The sequence below is a fragment of the Bubalus kerabau genome, chromosome 6, assembly GCF_029407905.1.
Source record: "Bubalus kerabau isolate K-KA32 ecotype Philippines breed swamp buffalo chromosome 6, PCC_UOA_SB_1v2, whole genome shotgun sequence".
In the NCBI taxonomy this organism is placed as follows: Eukaryota; Metazoa; Chordata; class Mammalia; order Artiodactyla; family Bovidae; genus Bubalus; species Bubalus kerabau.
In genome coordinates this window covers 59,210,845-59,236,943 of record NC_073629.1, presented here as the reverse complement: position 1 = coordinate 59,236,943, position 26,099 = coordinate 59,210,845, and the positions used below count along the sequence as shown (strand labels likewise).

Here is a 26,099-nt window from a genome sequence, read left to right as displayed (position 1 = left end):
AAATTCAGCTCCTAAAATCTCATCATCAAAAATTAACTTCCCTGGGTACTGGGAACTGGATGATCTTTCAGTTTCCCTTGGGTCATTCAATAACAAGAAAGAATTGAAGTGTTTATTGAGCTATCTTCTAATTATTGATGGTTCATCTATTTTCACTCCTTTCTTCAACAATTCATTTGACAGATAAGAAAGCCAAGGTTCAGACAAATTCAGTAATTTGTCCAAGGCCACACATGAAGACAGAAATCCAGGATTCAGGTCCAGGTGAGTCAGCTTCCAAATGCCCACCATTTTGTGGTCACATCAATCTGCCACCTTTGCAAATAGCCCTTGAAAGATTAGACTCAGAGCTCACTAACTGACAGTCTGTGGGCTAATTTTTCCTGTAGATACAGTTTATTTGACATGCACATATTTTTAAAAGTTTGCATTTAAGTGCATTTTGGATAGAGAAGGTCTGACCCCTGAAGTTGTCTGAGTTTGCTATTAGACTACAAAGGTTGGTTTCCTCAGAGATAGCTACTCTATTTTTTAAGTAGATGAAGGAAGAGAAAAGCCTTCAGGGATAGAAAAGGACAGTGGGTGAAGAGGCGTTATCACCTCTAGAGCAGCAGAGGGGCAAGCTCAAAGGTGAGAGATGAGAAATGGCCAAACATGCACACTTTGTAATGATGCCCATGTCCAGCTCTGTTGACTCAGACACCACCACTGGTGGATTAATGCTTAGTCTACATATGAGCAAATGATTCCTGGGTTATCTCATCAGGTACCCATTTAAACATTTTTTTATGCAATAATTGTGACTGTTTTGCTTTGAGATATTCAAAATCCTCGACCTGGTGTGCTTGGCCATTTGTGAAAGAGTTGCTTGGGGTTAGAGGAGAGTCTGTGCACATGAAAGAGCGTTCTTTTTTGTTTCTTTTCTGGAACAGTGTGAAGAAAATCACCATTAGGACTTCTAATTGCTCTACAAAACTGTACTCATAGCCTGGGTACAGGCTAAAGAAACAAGTCTTTAGCATATGTTCAGTGTTCTGAGATCTTCAGCTCCAGGTGGTAGTATGCTGGTAAATGGGGGGGAAAATATATGCCTAATATACCCATAGAAGTTTATTATAAATTTTACTGTATTATAAAGGATGGGTAGCATATAATCTATAAATAATAATAAAGACTTCAGCGCTCCTGACTGTAATTTTCATATGGCCAATTGATTCTCATAGAATGCTTCTGTTGATTTTTGCAGTTTGTGCATTTGAGGCCAAACCAATAGCTGCAACTGACAAATCAGCAGAACAATTCCAAAATGGCTGCTGGGTGATATTTTGTTGACAATAGTAAGACGGATGAAACAATGTTTGGCAATGATGTAAGTGACTTCATTGCTAAAGTGCATAGTAGCTTTTGAATACTGGAAGAATATTTCCTCATTTTCCCTCAGTGTAATGGTTACACACATAATACACTTTTAAGTTTAATCTGCATAATTAAAATTTTTCCCATCAGAATTTGGGATGGACATGTACACACTACTTTATTTAAAATGGATAACCAACAAGGACCTACTGTATAGCACATGGAACTCTGCTCAGTGTTAGGTGGCAGCCTGGATGGGAGGGGGCTTTAGGGGAGAAAGGATACATGTATATGTATGGCTGAGTCCCTTCCCTGTTCTCTTGAAACTATCAGATTGTTATCTGGCTATACCCCAATACTGGAGAAGGAAACAGAAGCCTGCTCCAGTATTCTTGCTTGGAAATTCCATGGGCAGAGGAGCCTGGAGGGCTATAGGCCATGGGGTCACAAAGAGTTTGACTTGACTTAGTGACTGAGCATATATACCCCAAAACAAAATTAAAAGTTTAAAAAATTTCTCCATCACTTTCTTATGTCTAGAAAATCAGTAAAATGATAAATTAAGTCTTGTTTTGTACTTTGCTGATTTCTGTGGTGCAAACATTCTCACCGTAGCCAATTTCAAGTTACCACTGTGATATTATTGAATATGGCACTGGGAAGGGATGTGCACAGCCACAGTGTTATATAACACTACCACATACACAAACAGATGTAAACAGCTGTAAGAGCACGGCTAGGGTGAAATGTAATAATATAATTAGGAAGTTATTACCTTTTTTAGAACAAAATTTATTTAATCCTAAGTTTATACAATTTGATTTTTTATAATAGATGTGTTTAATAAGCACCTGTCAAAATTCCCCAAAATGTAACAGTTGGCCTGGGTAAGCTGGCTGTAGCAAACCACTGCCCTATACAGGGGGCTTCATGGTTTTATAAGACTTGGTTCTTGAATTTCAGCATAAGTTGGCCTTTCATAGAAAGTTACTTTAAGTCACCCTCCACCTTCTTTGTTAGTACCCCCACGGATAACTTTAGTTTTAAAATTTGGCTCATGTAGCTCTTGTTTTCTCATGGCAGACAATATTTGAGGATTAGCTTTCAATGAGCTTTTGAAATACACTGATGGTATAAAGTATCATGAATACTTAAAAGGAAGGATGGCAGATTGGATTTGCTAAATAGGAGCCTAAACTCAATGAAGCTTTCAAACATACAGAGAAGATGACTGATCGGAAGCGTAAAGTCTAATTGTCTATGTGTAAAGAGGAAATGAGAATTCACAGTTTACATTATTAAACTTGGCTCCAATTTAAATTATTGTTCCCCTTTTACACCATCTTTCCCTTTCATTTCCAGTTAGGTTATTTTGCTATATTCCTTCCATCTTTGTAAGCTACTTAAGCAATCAGGTGATGTATGATTACATAATTTCAAACAGTTCTTCTAAAAACATGCTTTTAAATTATAAATGAAAATACAAGTTATAAAAATACATAACACAAGTTTCTTGTATAAGAGTCAAATATGAAAAAAGTTCTCTTGGACTTAATGCAACTGTACACATTTGTCAAAGCCCATTGAACTGTACATTTAAAGCTTGTGAATTTTATTGTATGGGAATTAAATTTCACAAAAGCTGACTTTAAAAAGTTGAAGCCCTCTTTCTCCCCCTCTATTACATCATTGTCTTTTCTCTTCTCCCTTTCCTTATGGGAAATTACTATTAAGTTTGATGGAAGTCCTTCAGACTATTTTTTAACACATGTACATACTCAAAACAGAACCTGTTTATCTCCCACTGAATTTGTCAGTGAAGGAGCCTGAACATCTCAGTTTCTAGGGGCCCCAAAGTCCACTTCTTAAAGGCCGGTAACAAAAACCTCTTCAGATTTCGTACTTGTGAAGGCAATTTCTGTGATTGTCTTACAATTACTAATTTTTGCCCATAAACAGTTCCAATGTCTGTAAATAATGCTACACAAAAATTGAATAAATATTGGGATTATATGCATGCGTGTGTGCTAGGTCGCTTCAGTCGTGTCCAACTTTTTTGTGACCCCATGGACTGTAGCCACCAGGCTCCTCTGTCCATGGGATTTCCCAGGAAAAAATAGCAGAGTGGTTGCCATGCCCTCCTCCAGGAGATCTTCCCCACCTAGGTATTGAACCCTCATCTCTTATGTCTCCTGCTTTGGCAGGCGGGTTCTTTACCACTAGTGCCACCTGGGAAGCCCACCGAGATCGTATATAGCTATTTAATTCCCTGCTTCTGAAGGACTCTCTTGTTGTCATGAACTACTTGTTCTTCAGGAGTCATTGCAGCTGCTAAATGCATCAGGAATAAAAGCCCCTCAACTATGATACGCTCAGAAATGGAAATTTCTGTGAAACAAGGTTCACAGATTTCACTCACGTTTTAGGATGGGTTTTTTTAACCTCAGCACTGTCGACATTTTGGGCTGGGTAATTATTTGTTTTGGGGGCTGTCCTGTGTATTACAGGAGGTTGAGCATCCTTGGCCTCGACGCACTATATATCAGTAGCATCCACCCCCTTCACCCCCCACATAATAACAAAAATATCTCCAGATATTGTTGGATGTTTCCTTGAAAGAAAGGGAGGACAAAGTTGCCTCTGGTTGAAAACCACTGTTTTAAGAAGAAAGCTATCAAATCTATTCATATTTTAAAAGAAAAGCAGATACTTATGGGAGATAGTAGGAAAAATAACCAGAAAAAGAGAAATCAAACTTCCAAAGAAGTATAGCATTTGCTCTTCTATTCTTCCTCTGAATTAATAAGATCCCTGAAAATAAATGGATTGGTATTTAAGAAAACAGCTGTTATCCACACATATCTTGTACAAGAAACCCAAATCCCCTGTAAATGACAACCAAACCATGGTGGATGAAGAAAGCAGCCACCCTACCTCACCTACTTATGTGGGCTCTCTGTTTTACATTTCTGAAATGGAGAGGAGAAATTGTGGTTTCCTCCTGGATTTGGCCTTTGCTAGTGCATTGGAGGAGGAAATGGCAACCCAATCCAGAATTCTTGCCTGGAGAATCCCAGGGACAAGGGAGCGTGGGCTGCCGTCTATGGGGTCACACAGAGTCGGACACGACTGAAGCGACTTAGCAGCAGCATCAGCAGCAGTGTTAGACCGTGAATGTTGAGAAGGTACCTTGAACACTCGGGAAAGTGATGTAATTTCATCAAGCCCACTTCTCTTTTATGGAGGTTCAGAGAGATAAAAAATTAAGTGACTTACCTAAAATCACACAAAGGTAGTGAACTGAACTGCAAAGCTAGGAATACACCCTCGTTCTCATGACTCAGTCCAGGCCTTTTCTAGTGGTCTTGGTTTGATGGAGAGAATTTAAGTGGGACAAAGAGGAACAGTCAACCTCTCCCCAGCCTTCTCCTCCACTCCCAAGTTAAGGAGTCTCTCTTCCCTTTCAAGATCTAAAGTAGGTTGTCCAGTACAACCTAATTGCGTTCCATGATTTGTGGAATGTCCTAGGCCAGCGGTTCTCGACTTGGGCCACACATTAGAATCATCTGGGGAACTTTAAAAAAATATATAGGTTTCTGGGCCCCAATCACAGAGATTCTTTTTTGACTTGGTCTAAAGCAGGGAAAAATGTCACTGTTTCTTTTTAAATGCTCCCTCCAGATGACTATAATATGGAGACAGGATTGAGAACCACGAGTCTGTGCCCTCTCTATAACTTTGACCAATCTGGGGAGAGAGGTTGAGAAGGGAAAGGAGGTAGCTGATATTCACATGTTATCTCTGGCCCCACTGAATTAGATCCCTTTAGAAATACAATTATTTTACAGGCGCTGTCCCTCTTTTAAACGATGTCAACATAAGCTGGGACTCCAGTCTCTCTTTGACTGCCTGGAGAAAAAGCCCTATTCACCTATAGTGATAGATTGTTCTCAAGTTTGGCAGACTGGAGTACTGCAGTGATAGAAACACTTAGAATATGAAATGCTGGTGTTCTTCAAAGGTGCGACAACTCTGCTTTGTAGTCCAGATGTCTCCTCATTCCCTTTTCTCGGCCCTTTCCCTATCTCCACATTCCTGTTGCTTCTAACAAAGGACATTTTTGCTTTCTCTTTTGCTGTATTGTCCCCTGCTGATCCCAAGCCTTCAAGGGTCTCACCTTTTACCCCCAAGTCCTTATTATATTTTCCTAGACACAGGCAGTTCTCTAAGAATGTAGGGTTTAGCTCTTTCAAGGGCCTATGGACATTGTGGTTTCTTCCCACACATCCATTCTCCGCTTTCTTAGTAGTTACCTGGGTTTTCACTTGTATATCCACACCTCCCTGTGAAGCCCATATTATCTGGGGGAAGCCAATTCCACCTCTGACGCAGGACTGAGACCCTAGGCCAAAGGTTCCTCTCTTGGTTCACAGTACCCATAAGTGTCCCAGGAATATTTTCATGGGGCCTTCAGGCCAAGAAAAAAGAGTGAAACACAAATCAAAACAAACAAACAAAAAAATAAGCTCTATCTTAAATAAATAAGCCTTTATTTATTAAGTAGTTAGGTCCAAACAACTTAATAGTAGAACGGTGGATGATGTCTGACAGGTGTGTCTTCCTTTTTGAACATTTTATATTTCTACCCTTGTACCCCTGTGAATTTGTTTGTGGTGCTCCATTGTGCCTGGATGCAATCAGGAAACTGTAGTGCCAGAGAAATTCACCCCCAGTTCCATTAGTGGTTCAGGGATGAACAGATGACCAGTTTGAACCAATAAGAATGGACAAGATCGAAAGAAACTTCCTTACTTTTCTGAGAGAACTGATGTTCCTCTCCCTGAATGGGGGTGAGGAGGCAAGTAGCCAGGAGCTGATGGCAACCACCGTGCTCCCCTGAGGAGGAGCCAGCTTTATAGTGAAGCTCATCTGTAGAAGGGAAGACAGAGTCTGGTTCTTTGTCAGCATCAGTGAGCAGACCTATCAAATCTACCTTAAAGTCTACAGTACTTCAGAACAACAGGGACCAATAATTCTCCTTTCACAGTTTTAGCCAATTTGACCTGGGTTTTCTGTTCATGGCTAGTGAAGACAAACAGCTTTTATCATTGAGAACTAAATTTGGCTATGACAGAAAGTACCTGCCCCCTCTAAACAACTTTTAAAAGTTTCTTTGTCTGTCATGTGAAAGGAGCTTTGAGGTTGTAGTGCAGTGTATGGACTTGACAGTCCCCACAGGCTGAGGTTCTTCTAGCTTTTGCTCTGTTATGTAGCCCTTGTCCTAGTGGTATGAAATAGCCTTGTGCTCCAGCCTTCACATATTTTTTTCAAGCTTTGGGGTAGGGAGAAGGGCACAACTCCTCTCTTTCAAATCCAGGCTTCCTGGATATCATACCCAGTACCACTAATTTCATATCATTGGACAATGCTTAGTTTCATTGTTATACCTAAGACAAAGAAAGCTGAGAGGTGTGGACTTTGTTCCAAGTGGCAATATGTTCATTTAAAACTCAAGGTTCAATTAATAAGAAGGAAGGGTGGCATAGAAGTTGGAGAAGGCAACTAGCTGACGGTCATCAATTGGTTCAGAGAGCAATACATTTTTATATCCCTACTGTATATATTTTGACCTCTGCCTCTTTAGGCAATCGACATACTGCTTGGATTGAACTGAGTTAAGGTAACCAAGTCATCACAGGAGAGTGGATGAAGCTTCCAGAGAGGCACAGACACATCACTGGCTCTCTGTACAGGGCCTGGCATGGGGTAGGCGCTCAACACATTTGTTAAATGTTGAACAAATGGATGAATAATCTTTCAGCAGTGCAGTTTACCATTTTAGTAACTCTTAAAATCTTCCTAAAATCTCCTGATGCAATTTCCTGCAAGACACACTCACTCAGAGCTCAACCTTCTGGAAGCAAAGAAGAGCTTTTAGCCAGGGCTTGTGCTGCATCCTTCTATGCAACTGATACTTGTCACTGGGACTCCAGCTTTAATCAGCGTGGGTGCTCTCTCCAGGGGCACCTTTTCAAATTCTTCCTAACAAGCTCAGGGATGGGAGCACACAATACTTCCCACCCGAGTTTCCTTCCTCTTTCCACTATTCCTACTTGAAGAATTTAGTATCCTGTTCATTTTCAAGCCACAGGACTTCAGACCTTCAGACATTTCTATTCAAGTCTAAGAGCCTTACGTAGCCAAAGAGAATTAGAACAATAAGCACTTATTGCAGATATGTTGTATTTTAATATGCAAACATAATCAACAGAGAGAAAGGAACTAGACAGAATTCATGATATTGTTTATTCTGTAAGCATTTCCCCTAAAAAGACAGTATTTTAAAGAAATTAGCTTTTCATAGGTATTTGAATTTCAATAATCTAGTGAAGCTCTGCATTTTTTTTTTGTTCTTAAAATGGAAACATAAACTTTATGTTTTGAAATTTGCTACTGTGATTTTTTTTTTAATTTTTAAAAAATTTACTTGATTTATTGTCATTGGAGGCTAATTACTTCACAATATTGTGGTGGCTTTTGCCGTACATTGACATGAGTCACTCATGGGTGCATGTGTTCCCCATCCTGAACCCCGCTCCCTCTTCCCTCCCCACTCCAGCCCTCCGAGTTGTCCCAGAGCACCAGCTTTGAGTGCCCTGCTTCATGCATTGAACTTGCACCGGTCATCTATTTCACATATGGTAATACACTTTTCAATGTTATCCTCTCAAATCATTCCACCCCTGTCTTCTCCCACATAGTCCAAAAGTCTGTTCTTTACATCTGTGTCTCTTTTAATGTCTTGCATATAGGGTCGTTAGTACCATTTCTAAGTTCCATATATATGCGTTAATATCCTGTATTGGTGTTTCTCTTTCTGACCTACTTCATGCTGTATAATAGGCTCCAGTTTCATCCACCTCATTAGAACTGACTCAAATACATTCATTTGTATAGCTGAGTAATATTCCACTGTGTATATGTACCACAGCTTTCTTATCCGTTCGTCTGCTGATGGACATCTAGGTTGCTTCCATGTCCTGGCTATTATAAACAGTGCTGCAATGAACACTGGGGTACACGTGTCTCTTTCCCTTCTGGTTTCCTCAGTGTGTATGCCTAGCAGTGGGATTGCTGGGTCATATAGCAGTTCTATTTCCAGTTAAAGGAATCTCCACACTGTTCTCCATAGTGGCTGTACTAGTTTCTGCATTTTTTTTTTTTTTAATCAAATGAGTGTTACTTCTCTGAAGTGCTGTGCCAGTTGTTTTATTTTATAAGACACTGTTCTGAATGATATTAGGGGGCTTTTTCTGTCCAACAACACAGTGATTTACTTTTGGCATGAATCATCGCCCCCTGCCCTCAAATGCTGATATAGGATGTCTGGTGAACTCCAGACAGAGGTATGCTTCTGACAGTGTGGTCTACAGATCACCTGTACCCAAGTCATGCAGGGGTTCCTAGGCTCCATACCAGGGTTGCTGCTGAATTTCTTGTGGTCAACCCAAGAAATGTGATGTGCATGTCATTATTTATTTATTTTAATTGGAGGATAATTGCTTTACAATGTTGTGTTGGTTTCTACTGTACATCAGTGTGAGTCAGCTATAAGTATATATAGATTCCCTCCCTCCTGAACCTCCCCCCCACCCCCACCCCCTAGGTTGTCACAGAGCACTGAGCTGGGCTCCCTGTGTTATATAGCATTTCCCTCCAGCTATCTACCTTACACATGGTCGTGTATATATGTCCATGCTACTCTCTCAATTCGTCCCACCCTCTCCTTCCTCCGCTGTGTCTACAAGTCTGTTCTCTATGTCTGTGTCTCTATACCTGCCCTACAAATAGGTTCAACGGAACCATTTTTCTGGATTCTATATATATGCGTTAGTTTTTCTTTTTGGCCACACCATGCAGGATCTTATTTTCCGAACCAGGGATCAAACCTGGGCCCACAGCAATGAAGGCCCAAGTGGTAATACTAGACTGCCAGGGAATTCCTGTGATACACATTTCAAATGTGCACTCTGTGTGATTCTTGGGTATGTTAAAGTTGAAAGATCACTAACTTAGGCTTTTCAAATTAAATTAACATGAACATCATACCTAAAATGTATTATTACCACTATTGATATTACAACTACTGGTAGCTAATCTATACTGAACTCATCACTTTCCAGGGTGTAGATGTTTTGTTTTTGAAACTCTGTACCAAGAGTCACCTCTGGATATGTGGCTACAGCTTTGAATTTGGTCCCACTCCAGAAAAAGATAAAAGGGAATGGCTTTGTTGTAAGCTATCTCCGGAGTTTTATACATCTGTAGGCAGAGAAATACCGGGTCCCCCAGTGACCATAAGTGAAAAACAGATTAAAATGGGAGAAATAGTAACTGATTATTAAGGATAGAATACTACTGGAGTGGTTTTGTTATTCAGTGGGTCCTTGTTGGTTATCTGTTTTACATATAGTAGTAGTGTGTATATTTTAATCCCAAGCTCCTAATTTATCCCTCTCCCCCAGAATATTTACTTTTAATTTGCTTCTCTTGTATGTCACTGTTTCTAAGGATGGGCTAAATCCCAGTATTGTATCCATCTGTGTGTGTGTTTTCTCTAGAAGTTGGAGAATGATTTAGGGTTGAAATGTCATTTCTAATTTAGTGCCTAGGTTTTACCATATGCTTTATTAACCTTCAGCCAAGCAATAGGATACTCATCAACACCTAAGGCATTTAATACATGTGATGTTCATGGAGAAACAGTAACCCAAAACCCAACCATTCTCCCTCCAGCTCAACTGACACATTTCCTAATCTGTTCCACATCAAGGGTACTGGTGTTGGCTTGGTGAGAGTGTCACATAGGCCATTCTGTGATGTACGATTTCAGCCTATGAGACACAAATCATCCTGGGTAATTTTTTTTTTTTTTTTGTGGTCTTTGCCAACTCAATTCAGCCAAGAAACAATGAGACCCTGCTGGAGACAGAGGGCACACAAATGTTAAAGTGATTTTTTTCCATGTGCTTTGAGAGTGAGTAGATAAAGATAATAAAAAATAAATGGAAAAGGGTAAAGGACAGAGACTCTAAATTCAGATGAGCCGCTGACTGCTGCCAATGGAAACTGAAATGGGAGCCAGCCCCGTTAGTGTCTTACGAGCTTAGACGTCGGCCATCTACCAGAGCTGCCGTCAGTTGGATGTGTCTTAAGTACAGCTCAGCTCTCAAAATGTGAATCTAGGTCAGAGGAATCCAGAAACACATTCTGTCCACCAATTTTCTATGGTTTGTTCCTGTGTTGATGGAGAGAACTGAATTCACCATGCCAGCGAGAGTTTGAACTCTCTTCTGAGAATTTCACCAAAGGCACCCCATTTGGTAGTCTTTTCTGATGTGATTTCATTGATCATTGTCCCCCTAGGGCCTAGTACAGTGCCTGGTACAGAACAGGAGTTCTATAAGTATCTGTGCAAGCGCTGACCTGAGTCTTTTTCCTCCCCTGCTCTTTCAACTCCATCAGTTATGATGTTCTGCTACTTCTGTAAATAGAACTCAACCCCTGCAGGGTCCTCTCTGTTGTCATGGCTGCTTCTCCAGTCCAGACCCTCCTTTCCTTTATTTCTGGACTGTGTGATGCTTCCTAACCAGCTTTATTACTCCTGATCTTCCTGTTAAATCATTCTAGGCATAACATCAGACAGATCTCTCTGAAATACCACCTTTTACACCTTTGCTAAAAAATCGAGTGGCTTCCCACAGCCTGCAGATAAGAAGACTCCAATTCCTTTACTTTTGGACTAGCCCCAACTTATTTCTTAGACCTTAATTCTCTTCCTGTCCCTGCATATCATCTGTTGATTATAAAATATACATTCCCCGTTGTCCATCTACAGTAAACACTCATCCTCTGTGCCTGTCCGTCTGTGTTTTGCTGTTTGTTCAGGTCCACTTGGACTTTGGTTCCCTCCTCCTGTGATCACTCTATCCTTGGAACTCCCACTACCTCTACTAGGACCCTGCATCATTTAGTAGGCATTTGCCTTATCTTACATTGACACCGTCCTGTTTCTCCAGTTCAGCTGGAGAGGCCTTGAGGGCATCCTTCTCCATGTTCCCTGTGTGTGAGACTCTATCTTTCATACAGTTGCTGCTCAATAAATTGCTGTGTGATGCTCAAGAAGCCTTAACTTTAAACTCAGCTGTAATCTCTTTTTAGGGGCTTCCCAGGGGACTGAAGCGACTTAGCAGCAGCAGGGGGCGCTAGTGGTAAAGAACCCGCCTGCCAATGCAGGAGACGAGAGACACGGGTGTGATCCCTGGGTTGAAAGATACCCTGGAGGAGGGCTTGGCAACCCACTGCAGTATTCTTACCTCCAGAATCCCATGGATAGAGGAGCCTGGTAGGCTATAGCCTATAGGGTTGCACAGAGTTGGACACGACTGAAGCGACTTCGCACACATGCAATCTCTTTTCAATTGCCTTTTCTTTCATCTGCTTTTTGAAAAGTCTTTTTTTGCAGAAGAGACAATAATAAAAGGTTTTGGAAACCTTAACTTTTTTTTCTATCAGATTTTTATGTATGAATTAGGAAATGATGATGTTTGTTAGATACCCAGTTTAATAAGTTACATACTCAGTTGAAGCCTCCTCAAAGAGAGGTGGAACTAGGATGGAGTCTTCTGCAGTTTTCTATCCTCAAGCCAGCATCAACACGTTCAGCTAAGCGTAAGTCTTCTATCACTTACTGCCACCGAAAGGACAATGTCACGATGGTCAAGAGTCTACAGTGAACTCACTTTGGAACTATCTATATCACTGAGTGCTTTCTAATTAGACGGTTGCTACTTTTTGCCACGCTTGAGACATAGTCCTTCACCTTGACTGCCTGTCATGAAATTTCCAGCGGGGAGGAATGAAGCTCTCATTCCTTGGAGAGGCTGATTGAACTTTGTTTTTTCAGGATGAGATTGCCTACTGGAGACGGGGTCACACAGGGAGAGCTGGAGGCAGAGCCAGAAGGACAACCTGTGAATTTGGACTCTAAAGTTCTCTGCTTTGCCCTCAAATCCATTTTGGCCCTTTAGACAACTGTGCTTCTTCAGTCAAATCAACATATGATTTTGTTTGTAAAGTAAGTTTTTTTCTCTAATATAAGTAATAATATGAAGTTTAGTCTTTTTTTCTCTTTGGCATAAATCTGTACATCAAGATAAGGTACTGTTGTTAGATTTTCTTTGTGTGTGTGTGTGTATGTGTGTTTTGGGGGAGGGGTTTGGGAAGCATGAGTCAAATGCAAATTTTCTATTCTCGGAAAATGATAACATTAGTGATTTTTGATAACTCAGAATATTTTAATAAAGAAGTTTAACATGTCAAATGGATTGAATGATGGCATTCAACTTATTATCTAGTTAGGTATTATATTAATATTTTAAGTTGTACAATGTTGAGCTCTTGGCATGAAAAGAGTAAGGAGTTTCTGACTTTCAATCGTTTTTGATTTGGATACTTTCTCTTTTAATGCTACTTGGAGGATGTTCTTTTGTACCTCTATTATAGACACAGTGATTGGCTTCTTCAGGTGCATATTATTCAGGATCATAAGTTGAGTGATTTTGTAAGTTGTAGAAATTCTTGAAGGCAGTGGCTTTCAACTTAGTCTGTGTACCAGAATCACCTGTGGAACTTCTGAAAATACAGATGCCTGGCAGAGGGCAGACTTGTGGTTGCCAAGACGGAGGGGGGCTGTGTGGGGAAGTTTGAGAGCTGGGGATTAGCAGGTGCAAACTATTGTGTATTGAATGGATAAATAATAAGGTACTACTTATGGCATAGGGAACTATATTCAATATCCTGTGATAAACCATAATGGAAAAGAATATGAAAAGGAATGTATTTATACATATATATATGTATATATATTCTTACATATATATATATATCTGAATCATTTTGCTGTATAGCACCAATTAGCACAACACTGTAAATCAACTATACCTCAATAATAAATTTTTAAAAATTCAGAGGGCCAGACTGGATCCTAGACCTAGAACATCAGAATTTTCTGAGATAGGGTTAGGACAGTGTGTTTTCAGAAAGTTTTAAACCACACCTTTTATCAGGAACCACCAATTCAAGGTCACTCAGAGGCTTTTTGTTTCATGAGCAGGAGTCTTAGATTGAAACAACCCATAAAAGGCCATTTGCTCAACCTCCAAACAAGATACTTGAGTTCCCCCAACGACATCCCATAGAGTCTGCTAAGTACTTTTTGATGTCCATTATATAATGGATAGAATGAACAGCCTTTTAAATATTATTTCTTCCTTTTTTTCCTCTTTGACATTTTCTTAAAAGCTCAAGAGAAAAAAACACATCATTGTTCCCTTTCTCCTACTTGGCCAATTTTGCTTTCTTCCTGCCTTGCTTGGGACTAGTGCTGATATACAGCAAGGTTGTTTTGGTTTCCGAGCTTCAGATTATTTATTGCCCTCTCATGCCAAAGCATTTTATTTGGCCACCCCAGCCTTGTTGGCACACAGCTCTGGGAATACTGTCAGATAAGCCAACTGCTGCCAGGAAAAGGAGCATAAACAGTTGTTACAAACTCAGAGTCTATTTGGTTTTGTGTTTTAATTTCTTAATTCAGGCACGGTTGATTACTTTTTAAAAGATCATTGTCTTGTGAATCTGGTGAATACAATTGGAACAGAAAACCCAAAAATGAGACTAAATTAAACCTACGATGGATTGTCAATTTGTTCTTCACAGTAGAGACACAAAGTGGGAAATCTTGTGGCTACAGACTGTAATTCCCTGTGACAGCAACTGAAAATGCAAAGTCTTTATTTTTCCATTTCAATCATGCTGTTGATACTGGTTAGCTCTCCTTCTGTCTTTTGGTTTTTGCTATTGCTGTTCCAGTTGTCATTAAAGGAAATTCCAGGTGATTAAAAAAACATACAAAATCCAAAAACATTAAGGACTTTTTCCATTTTCATTTTTTAAATGACCACCTATAAAATAATATGGACATTTTTGGACATAAAATCAATGCTGAAGCTGAGTCAAAACGAGAGGAAATACAGAGTGACCTCTATTATATAGTTAGTCATGCAAAAGAAAAACACACTGTATTCTATGCAATTTAAATTAGCTCAGAGCAAGCACGCCATGTCCTCATTCAAGGAATCTTACAAATGTAATTTGTTATTTCAGGAAACATAAAAAACTTAGAGACATTTCCGTCCAGATGTATTATGATCTTTTTAATTTAAAATTACAAGTCTACTGGAATTCCATGTACTATAGTTCAGCTCCATTTATATGACAAAGGCACAAAAAATGGAGTGGTGATCTCATAATTTTTTTCTTACTACATCCTTTTAGTATTTCTATTAAAAATCTTAAACAGTAATTCATTGTGATACAAAAGAATAAAATTAGTAATAAAAGAAAGGTCACTAAACAAAACTGCAGATGCCGAAAGGAGAAAAATACTTGGTCTTCTGTGTGGGGTTAAGTTAGGAAGGTGAGGATATGCCTCTTGCCTCCTGCCCAGCTTATGGCACACCCCTCAACATGTCAGTACCACAAGTCCCTGGAGCTCTGAACTTGGGGAGGGCAGTAGCTTCCTCCTCTGATTGTTTTAGCTAAGTGTCACTCTTTCCCACCTCCTTTCCCTCTCTTCTTCACTCCCTCTCTTTGTGCTTCCTTCCTTCCTTTCTCTTACTCCCAGTTGGCTGGAAGACTAAATGCTACCAAGAAGATTGGGTTAAAAATTATTACTGAGAGCCCCTCCCGATGGCAAGAATTACGATCTGTCCGCCTGTGACAGAGAGCATGTAATTAATCCAGGTTCCTGGAAAGCAAGTCGATTTTGGCACGGATATAGAAAAAGAACGGGTGAGATGTAGTGCAGATCTACTCTTTATTATGTTTTTTCCCTCCCCAGCTTTACTGACATATAAAGGACTATATATATATATATATATATATATATATATATATAAGGTTTACAAAGACTGGCAGGTGAGGAGAAATGGGGAGATATTGGTCAAGGGGTATATAAAGTTTGCCTTTTTCCTTATTAAAAGATATCAGATGGAAGATAGAGCAAGGATTTGAGACAGACTTAGCTACTGAAGAATTATTTCTGTAAGTTAATCACAGCCCACTTCCAATAATATATGTATTTTTACTAATCTTTAAAAATTAAAATATAACATACAAGATGGCCTGCACACCATGACTCCCTCCCTCTTGAATTAACTGCTAATAGCATAGAGTGGTTTGATCTCTGGGCTTCCCTGGTGGCTCAGAAGGTAAAGAATCTGCCTGCAATGCGGGAGACCCAGGTTTGATTCCCTGGGTTGGAAAGATCCCCTGGAGAAGGGAATGGCTACCCACTCCAGTTTTATCTCTTGTTTAACTTTAAATGAATGAGATAAGAGAATATGTGTTATCTGGAGGTTGGCTTCTGTTGCTCAAATTACATTTATGACTCGAAGCTCCAGCTGTGCAGCAACAGGAGTTCTCATCGTCTTTGAGAAGACAAATATTCCTCGTGGAAGAATACTAGTGGATCTACTGCCTGAACATAAATTAATTACTCTTATATTATTTTCTTTTATAGCTAGAAGAGCAGGATGAAGGTAGTGATTGCCCAGGGGCACGAAGGAAATGATGAAAAGTGTAGGAGAAAAAGTATAGCAAGGGCAGGTTGCTCTAAAGACTAATTTTGCTTAAATAATAGTATTTCTAGGGTAAGACCTGGTATCTAATATCTTTAGTAATTTCAAATCAACCTAATTGCCAGTACTTTGGCCACATCAATGGTAAAATATGGTAATGATAGGTCCTCCTTTTTTTCTTTCCTATATTAGATAAACTGTATTAAAAGTATATTAAATATACCCTGCATTAAATACATCCTGGGCTTTTTAGCAGAGAGTTGCTAAAGTCATCTTAGATGGATTATTTCATTTAAATAGACAATGCATAAACTATTAAATCTCCTACAGCCTAGACAGGTATGATGACTATCTCCATAAGAACCCACTTCATTAACCAAGAATAGACTGCAACCCATTACAAAATGTTTCAAATGCAGTAAGACTACCGGGAAGCCCTTGGGCTCTCAGCTTTGCATGAATATGCAAGAAGTAGTTTTAAAGACTCTGAAGGAAGCAAGTACTCAAAGAGCATGACAGATGTGGGAAGCAATCGGGTTTTCAGTGTGTAGCACAGAAAGGCACAGTTCATTCCTGTTTAAATGCTACACCCTTCAAAGTGATGCCCAAGTGGCCAGGGGCTTCTCTATGGAGACAAGACTGAGACATCAAGATTTACAAAGGAAAAACAGATATCAGGGACCAAACTCACATCTTCCCTGATACAGATCAGATACTGATAACCAGCAATAAATGGGAAGAGAGGAATAGTTGGAGAGAGGGGAGGAGAAAGAAGGAGCTTAGCTAGAACCAATCCATGGCAAAATAATTAGAAAAGGCTTTCCAATAGAAAAAGAACAGCTATGGAGTGGGCTGGGCAACTGGGGCCAGCAGAAGCTGGGTCCAGGAAATCTGATTCTGAAACCACGAGATCCTAGTCAAAATGCCTTATTTCATCTCTTCTCAGTATTTTCACTTGTGAAGTGGAAAAAACCCCCCACAATTTCATTACTTGTAAATGACATGTACACTGTGGAAAATTCTGAAAGAGATGGGAATACCAGACCACCTGACCTGCCTATTGAGAAACCTATATGCAGGTCAGGAAGCAACAGTTAGAACTGGACATGGAACAACAGACTGGTTCCAAATAGGAAAAGGAGTACGTCAAGGCTGTATATTGTCACCCTGCTTATTTAACTTGTATGCAGAGTACATCATGAGAAACGCTGGACTGGAAGAAGCACAAGCTGGAATCAAGATTGCTGGGAGAAATATCAATAACCTCAGATATGCAGATGACACCACCCTTATGGCAGAAAGTGAAGAGGAACTCAAAAGCCTCTTGATGAAAGTGAAAGTGGAGAGTGAAAAAGTTGGCTTAAAGCTCAACATTCAGAAAACGAAGATCATGGCATCTGGTCCCACCAATTCATGGCAAGTAGATGGGGAAAAAGTGGAAACAGTGTCAGACTTTATTTTTGGGGGCTCCCAAATCACTGTAGATGATGATTGCAGCCATGAAATTAAAAGACGCTTATTCCTTGGAAGGAAGGTTATGACCAACCTACATAGCATATTCAAAAGCAGAGACATTACTTTGCCAACAAAGGTACATCTAGTCAAGGCTTATGGTTTTTCCAGTTGTCATGTATGGATGTGAGAGTTGGACTGTGAAGAAAGCTGAGCGCCGAAGAATTGATGCTTTTGAACTGTGGCATTGGAGAAGACTCTTGAGAGTCCCTTGGACTGCAAGGAGATCCAACCAGTCCATCCTAAAGGAGATCAGTCCTGGGTGTTCTTTGGAAGGAATGATGCTAAAGCTGAAACTCCAGTACTTTGGCCACCTCATGTGAAGAGTTGACTCATTGGAAAAGACTCTGATGCTGGGAGGGATTGGGGGCAGGAGGAGAAGGGGACGACAGAGGATGAGATGGCCGGATAGCATCAGCGACTTGATGGATGTGAGTTTGAGTGAACTCCGGGAGTTGGTGATGGACAGGGAGGCCTGGCGTGCAGCAGTTCATGGGATCGCAAAGAGTCAGACACGACTGAGTGACTGAACTGAACTGAAATGACGTATTTGTCTCTGTCCATTTGTCTTCTTGCCTGTCTGTATCAGTATTTATATGTCCAAATTAGCAGTAGGACTTACCCACCATCAATTTTATTCATTGATTTAATACAGGTGCCTAAACTGTTCTCAAATAAAGTTCAACTCACTAAATCTGAATTTCACCAACCCACTTATTTCTGACCCTCATGGAGATCTCATTAGTTTTCAGTTTACTTTGTACTCCTACCTTGGCTACCAGGGAAGAGGACCTTTTTGATGCTAGGAACATGGCAGGTGGGCATTGGCCAACTCCACAGGCCCATGGTTTATGAAGCACATTTTCTGATGGAAAATTCAGTCTCCAAAGAATGTCTTTCTAGTCAGAATTATTTGTAGTTTCTGACACAGAAGTTTTCAAGTATAGAGTGAACATCATTATTAACACTGACTCAAATGAACTCTAAAGGAAGGAGGACTATAAAACCCTCACAGGATGCTCTTAAAAGATGTGGTCTTAGAGGACTTGACAATGGAAAAGAAATGATTAATGGAGAAATGTGACTGAGTGGCCAAGGCATAGAATGGAACTTGAGGCTTGGCTTTCTTTTTCCAGGTCATCAGTTGCCATTTTTTGACCACAGGGCCTTCCCTCTCCATTTAATTTTTTGCAAAAGGAGGGATGGTCCAACAGCTTTGCAGCAATACAACCTCTTCTGCTTAGAGCCTATGGATAACCAGCCTTCTACTTCATGGAGATAAACTCATTCTTTTGCTCACTTTTATGTCCCTACCTCTTCAGACATCATCTGCCCCATCCAGCTGTGTCCCCTGGAACCCACAAGAAAACTTTATTAGTTGGGCTAGTTTGGTTACATCTCATGAATATACTGTGCTTAGTCTTTGCTTATTTCCTGTCCCCACCTGGAACTCTCTCTCACTGAATCCCACTCTGACAAACCCTTCAAGACCCACATCAAGCCACATTTTCTTCATAAATTTTTCTCTGAATATCTAGGCCTCAAGGAGTTTCTTCTTATCTTCTGAATAACAATTAGGGCTATTTCATATAACTGAGTGCTAGTTAACCATATTGTTTTATCTCTTAGTTTATTACATGTTAGTTTTCTCTGAACTAAGTTAGGGACCAATTTGTGTTAGAGACCTACTGAGTTAGAGACCAGTTTATTTGCGTTAGGGACCTAGTTTACCCAGAATGGCAGATGAAACTACTTTTTCTAGTTTGTCTACCCAGAGGAGGTTCTTTCTGCTAATTTACACAAAGCATAGCATGGACAACTTCAGCCTTCTCCTTCCCTTGTAATCAATTTCAGACACGTGCAGGCCAACCCAGCTGCTATGGGAAGACATCATAGTTAGTCCCTGAGGAGAGAAATAATCTTCCTAGATCTTCTGAATGACATCATTCATCAAATATTTCCTTTCAAGGCATCATTTCTTTTTTTATATGCAGAAAGTTGACACAAGCTTCCAGATGAAACAGAACAAAAGACATTCTCTAAAGAAAACATAGAAAAAGCCACTAAATTCAAAATCCAAAGTAGATTATTCAACAACAATTTTTAAAGATCTTAGAAATATAATCAGAGATACAGTCTGGGAAAGGGAAGAAAGAAAGGCCAAGTGTGCTGACTGAAAGAAGTTGCAGATAATGCAAAGCAGAAAGTCAGCAATTGGGAGGCAGAGGTTGCTTCCCAGACAAACTATACCAAGCCCAGACCTGACGTAGAAGAGTCAAGACCAGATAGAGCAAACAAATAAACTGTGTACCTTGGAGCCCACAAATTTCCTCTCTTTGCCTAAGAGAAATTTCTGTCTTCGTTCTTTTCTTTACTTTTATTTTTTGGCCGAGCTGTGCTGCATGAAGTATCTTAGTTTTCTGCATGTGTGAGTGCTAAATTTCTTCAACCATGTTCTTTGCAACCCCATGGAATGTAGTCCGCCAGGCTCCTCTGTCCATGGGATTATCCCAGCAAGAATACTTGAATGGGTTGCTATTTCCATCTCAGGGGATCTTCCTGACCCAGGGATTGAACCCTCATCTCCTGTGACTCCTGCATTGGGAGGCAGATTCTTTTACCACTGAGTCACCTGGGAACCCCATCTTAGTTCCCTGAGCAGGAATCAAACTTGTGCCTTCTGCATTGGGAACACAGAGTCTTAAACCACTAGACTGTTAGGGAAATCCCTGTCTTGGTCCTTTAATAAGTCACATGTCATGCAGGACCACTTGAGAGGAGGGGACAAAAAGTAGTCCCAGCCCACATTTTAGTATTAGCTTTGTGATCTGGGGGGAGCCACTCGATCTAGTTCTTAACTGCAAAATGGAGATAAAGTCACTTCCCTCATTCATTTATTCATTGTGCACCAAATATTTATTTAGGGACCACCTTGGGCCAAGCATAAAGGGGCAAAATGGTCACGAAAATGGACAAGGTCTTTGCCCTTATGAAGTGTCTAGATCATGTCCCAGGTTATTAGCTACAGAGAAGGAAGGTGCCTTTGAACTGTAAAGCACTATAACGATAGAAAATCTTCACTATCAATGATGTCTATTCTTCATCCAGCTGTGTGACCCAAAGCAAGTAGTAATTTTTCTGGACTTTCCGATTCCTATCTGTGAAATGAGAAAAAATGACTTTCCTAAAATTTAAGTATTCCACTGCAAATGGAGAAGTTAAAATTTTTAGGTACTTCTGAATCACGGCTTTCTAAAAGATTATTATGAAATAGTTCAGAAGTACAAAAGGATAAGAATAACATAACGACTCTGTGTGTACCAATTACCTGAGTTAAGAGATAAAACATTATAAAGAGCTCTGCTGGTAGAACGCCCTCCTTTTCCTCAGAAGAAATAACTGTGATGAGTTATTTCTTCCCAGGAAACCTGGTGTGTGAGGAAGAATGGCTCATTAGTGAAGAATTCTTCTGATAGGTGTATTTTCCAGGAAGAGTACTTACTAAGTACTTACTTGGAGAAGGAAATGGCAACCTACTCTAGTATTCTTGCCTGCAAATCCCCATGTACAGAGGAGCCTGGTGGGCTACAGCCTACAGGGTTGCAAAGAGTCAGACATGACTTAGCAACTGAACAACAAGTACTTACTTACTCAGAGTAATAGTACGTACTAAGTGCTCCTGGTTCCTAATAAATGTGAGGTCAGGACAGTGTAAATCAGAGAAAGCTCAAGTTCTCTCCCTGCTACCCTTGGTTGCTCTCTGTCCAATAGACAGTATTAGAAAAACCATGTGGCAGGCAGTGCCTATTGCATTTCGAAAGAGCAAAGTTTTACATTTACCTTGAGGGCCTTCTGTGCAGATTCACTGGATCCAATAGCGATTAGGTTAGGCCCAGCCATGCTGCAGAAACTCTTCAAGTGCAAAGCATCCACCACTGGGACCGTGGAGACCGCATAGTCCTATGCATATGAAAGAAAGTAGTTTGTCATAGCAGAATAACTCTAAAACCCATTCAAACCTGCTCAAAACATTCTTGCTCCCCAGGAGGCTGCTGGGGTCCCTGAACATCTGGAAGGAAAACTGGGCCTCATAGGTTTGGGTATTGCTAATTAAATGAAGACTGCTTCTAAGAGGGAAGTGCAGAGCCTCCTACCTGACCTGTGACTGCCTTAACAGCTTCGCTGGCTGACCTGCAGAGGGGGCTACTCTAGATGGATGTGTCTGAATATCCCATGCAGACAAGAGCCTCACACTGTCCTGGGGAACAGCTTCTTGGGGATTCATCTCTTCCTTAGCAGTCTGTTGAGCCAATCTGCTCAAAATAGGTAGAGTAAAGGGATCTTGGGAGGATGTATGCGCAAGGACCAGCACACAGTAGGCAGTCAAGTGTAGGTGATTTTTAATTCCTATCTGAAAAATTCCACATTTCATTTTAGAGACAACTGGGACTCCAGATACATTTTTTTAAGTCATCAATTGTGCCAGGAATATCTGCCAAGTGGTCGTATGATTGATTATACACTGGGAGAAAGCAGAATGTCCATGATAACTTTATCTGTTGCTGCTGTGGGAGTCCCAGGAAGTCTATTTATTAAGTCCTAGCTTCTAAAACTTCTAGCAAAGACACAAACATTAGGAGTTATTTTGCAAAGCCCATGACATAAAAATATCATTATTCATGACATATTGATTCAATGGGTTTATGACTATTTATTAGGTAGTTACTCTGTGCCAGGCATAAATTATCCTTTACCTACCTTAAAAGTATCAGCCAAGATTTCTGCACCTCGTTGATTTGTCCTTTTGGAAAGGCCCACAAAAAATTCTCTGCCTATAATAAATGTCATGGAACACAGTGAGTGGGTAGCATCAGTGATGGCATGCTATTTTTCTATCTATAAATAAAGACTTTAAAGCCTCACACAGTTCTTTCCTACCGTAGAGGTCAGCTCCACTTGTACCCTGACTCCTACTTTCTTTACATAAATGATTTCAGATTATTGCCATTAGAAATAAACTCTTTCAAATCGATAGAGGCAGAAAGTATCAATAGAATGTCTGTCATGGGCTGATGTGGGGGAGGGGACTGAGCAGAGCTAGCGAGTCAGTGTTTAATGGGTATGATGTTTCATTTTGGGAAGGCAAAACAGTGCTGGAGATGGATGGTGGTGATGGTTGCAAAACATGAATGCAGTTAATACCCCTGAACTGTGCATTTTAAAATAGTTAAATGGTAAATTTTATGTTATGTATATTTTACCACAATAAGGTAATATGGTTTTTATTTAGAAAATAACAGAATTAAACATAGTAATAACCTGTAATCGGAAATTAAGTAATAGCAATAAGTTAGCAGAACTTCCTTTTTTTCGCCCAAAAGAACAATACTATACAGTCTTGATGAGTCAGATACCCCCTTTTTTTTTTTTAAACATAGTGTTGATGTAAGGGCTGAGGAAACCATCTCAGTAAAATGAGTTTAGTGCTGACTGGTCTTCAGCTCTAAGAGCTGTCTTTAAAACAACACACCTAAAAAAAAAAAAACAAAAAATAAAAAATAAAACAACACACCTATTTATTTCAAATTAACCCTCAAATACATCTATCTATAAAGCACTAAAGTTTCGGAGAAAGAAACTTTCTAGTTATTTGGCTTTTCTGAAATTCTACAATTTTTTTTTTTTTTTTCAGAAAGCAAAGCATCAAGTAAAAATGCTCTTCTAGTTATAGGCAAAAAACCAATGACAGTAGATAGAGTTACGCAATGCATAAATGTAGGGGTTCTTATCCTTCCTTAATTCTTTGGAAAAGAATTCTACATGAAATGTGGAAAATATATTCCAAGAGAAATCAGTATATATTTTGCCCCAGAACAAGTATAAACAGTGTAGTCATGTACACTTGTAGCCATGTAGAAAGGATTGCTTGACAGACTTCACACCTGTTACAACTCTAATCTTTATGGTGTCCTTATAACAGGGGTCAAAGACAGAGGTCAAATGATGTTACGATAAATTCCAATGGCTTATGCTGTTGGCAGACACAAGAATCGTTGGTGGCAAACTGATAGTGTTTTGGGTAGTGGCCTGATTGTGTTGTCCCTTGAGAAAACTCACTACGTACAAATCAAAACTTAAGTAAGGGAAAGGTCCTTTCCTTGACAAAAAGTGTTAATCTCTTTATTAAAAAAGTCAGTTGAAATAAAAAAGACAAATTTCCTTAATTCTCTTATGATAAATGTAAATTTATAAATTAGATTTACACACAATTTTAAAAAAACAAAACACTTAGGGACTTTCCTGGCAATTCAGTGATTAAGACTCCATGCTCCCAATGCAGGGAACATGGGTTTGATAACTGGTTGGGGAACTAAGATTCTGATGAGGCATGGCACAGCTAAAACAAACAAGCAAACAAACAAAAGTTACTTAAAAGAAGAAGTGAAGCAACTTAAATTTTTTTTAAAATTACTTCATTATGCAAATTTAAACACTATATGCAAATATAAACACCTTACACACATTTTCCATTTAAAAGTACAAAGAAAAGCAAACTGCTTATGTCTTTAAAAAGTAAGCCAGACTTCTGTTTCTAGCAGTATGGCAGGCTATACCCCTTTAAATAGCCTTTCTGATAAAAACAACTGAAGTTCTGGAATCAAAATAGTAAAAAGTATTTGGGTTGTTATATGTCTCATGTCATTTTCTTCTATAACCACTCACTCTCTTTTTCTTTTCCTTCCTTACCTTATTCTTTCATAGAAGAAATCAGGTCATTTATCCTACTGACTTTCCTACATTCTGGATTTGGTTGATTGTTTCCTTGTGTGTGTGTGTGTGCGCGCGTGCGTGCGCACGCATGTGCAAAGTTGCTTCAGCCTTGTCCTTCTCTTTGCAACCACATGGACTGTAGCCCACCTGGCTCGTCTGTCTATGGGATTCTCCAGGCAAGAACACTGGAGTGGGTTGCCATGCCCTCCTCCAGAGGATCTTCCTAACCCAGGGATTGAACCAACCTCTTTGCATCTCCTGCATGGCAGGGGGATTCTTTACTGTCTGAAACACCAGGGAAGCTCCTCCTTGCATACTAACATTAAATTGTTCCTTTATCCTTTGTATTTTTGGCAAATTGATAGTCTATGTAGATACTTCATTAGATTCTTGCTCAAATTTTTTTTTTTTTTGGATAGGACTACTTCAGTGGTGGGGCTCTCAGTTCAGTTGCTCAGCTGTGTCCGACTCTGTGAGCCATGGACTGCAGCACACCAGGCTTCCCTGTCCATCACCAACTCCCAGAGCTTGTGCAAACTCATGTCCGTCGAGTCGGTGAGGCCATCCAACCATCTCACACTCTGTCATCCCCTTCTCCTCCTGCATTCAATCTTTCCCAGCATCAGGGTCTTTTCCAATGAGTCACTTCTTCGCATCAGGGGGCCAAAGTATTGGAGCTTCAGTTTCAGCATCAGTCCCTCCAATGAATATTCAGACTGATTTCCTTTGGGATTGACTGGTTTTATCTTGCAGTTCAAGGGACTCTCAAGAGTCTTCTCCAACACCACAGTTCAAAAGCGTCAGAGGTGGGATTACACATCTATTGTATCACATCCCAAAGCACGTCATATCCTGACTGTCACATTTTCAGTGATGCTAGAACCGTAAGAGTGTTCATGTAGCATCAGCCTGATTCCTCCATCATAAAGCTCCCCATCAAGCTTTCATGTAAAGGTTTTTGTTGTTGTTGTTTCATTCCTTTATCTGTTTTCTCCCCCTTGCCTTGAAGCTTGTGGGAACTTAGTTTTCCGACCAGGGGTCAAATCCATACCCTCTGCACTGGAAGCTTGGAGTCCTAACCACTGGACTGCCGGGAAAGTCCCTCATATAAAAGTTTTACATGCTTTGATGATCATTGCACAGGTCCTTTGTTTTATTAAAGATCTACATTTACTGGGTATAATTCTAAAAAACTTTTCTCATCAAGTATTTGGTCTACTTGAAGCAGAGTTCACAAAGAAAAGATAGGCTAAATGCTTTATATTTATCAATAATCACAGTAATGACTTGTTATCCCAGCAACTTATAATAATGATCAATATGTTTTTTTAAAAAAAATCATTATCCACTAATAAGCTAAAGAATAAATCATAATGAAAATGGGAAAACATTTTGAGTTGATAACAAAAATATTCATATCAAAACACAAAGGATTCAGCTAAAGCACTACTTAGAAGGTAGTACTTAAATGCTTACATTAAGAAGAAACTTTCAAAATAAAGAGACAAGATTTCACTTTGCAATGAAAGGAAAAAAGAACAATAAAAACAAAGAAATTTGAAGGAAGGAAATAAGGTAGAAACAGGAAGAGAAAAGGAAACATACAAGAGCGAGGGTTCAAAAAGCCAAAAGGTAGTTCTTCGAAAAGGTTAATGAAATTGACAGATCTCTGGCAAGAAAATGAAGGCCCCAAAAAACATTATGAATAAAAGGAGACATAGCTGTAATTGTTGCAGAACTTAGATATTAAGAAAATATGAA

The 26,099-nt window shown here is 39.7% G+C and overlaps 1 protein-coding gene and 1 long non-coding RNA gene across 4 annotated transcripts in view; one reads left to right on the top strand and one right to left on the bottom strand.

Moving 5' to 3' along the window:
- DDAH1 (dimethylarginine dimethylaminohydrolase 1) overlaps nucleotides 1–26,099 on the bottom strand; it is a 144,599-nt gene that overhangs the window by 13,495 nt on the left and 105,005 nt on the right. Inside the window, exons 3-4 of the mRNA XM_055585307.1 lie at nucleotides 22,326–22,399; nucleotides 21,408–21,527 (exon numbers count right to left, since the gene is read on the bottom strand). Coding sequence (XP_055441282.1) covers nucleotides 21,408–21,527; nucleotides 22,326–22,399 — 194 coding nt within the window. The remainder of the gene's footprint in view (nucleotides 1–21,407; nucleotides 21,528–22,325; nucleotides 22,400–26,099) is intronic.
- The window catches only part of LOC129655199 (uncharacterized), a 79,721-nt gene continuing 65,424 nt past the window's right edge, over nucleotides 11,803–26,099 (top strand). For 2 of the 3 annotated variants that reach the window (XR_008715823.1, XR_008715824.1), the window contains exon 1: nucleotides 11,803–12,493. This is a non-coding gene — a long non-coding RNA (uncharacterized LOC129655199). The remainder of the gene's footprint in view (nucleotides 12,494–26,099) is intronic. The other variant, XR_008715826.1, reaches the window with a different exon arrangement.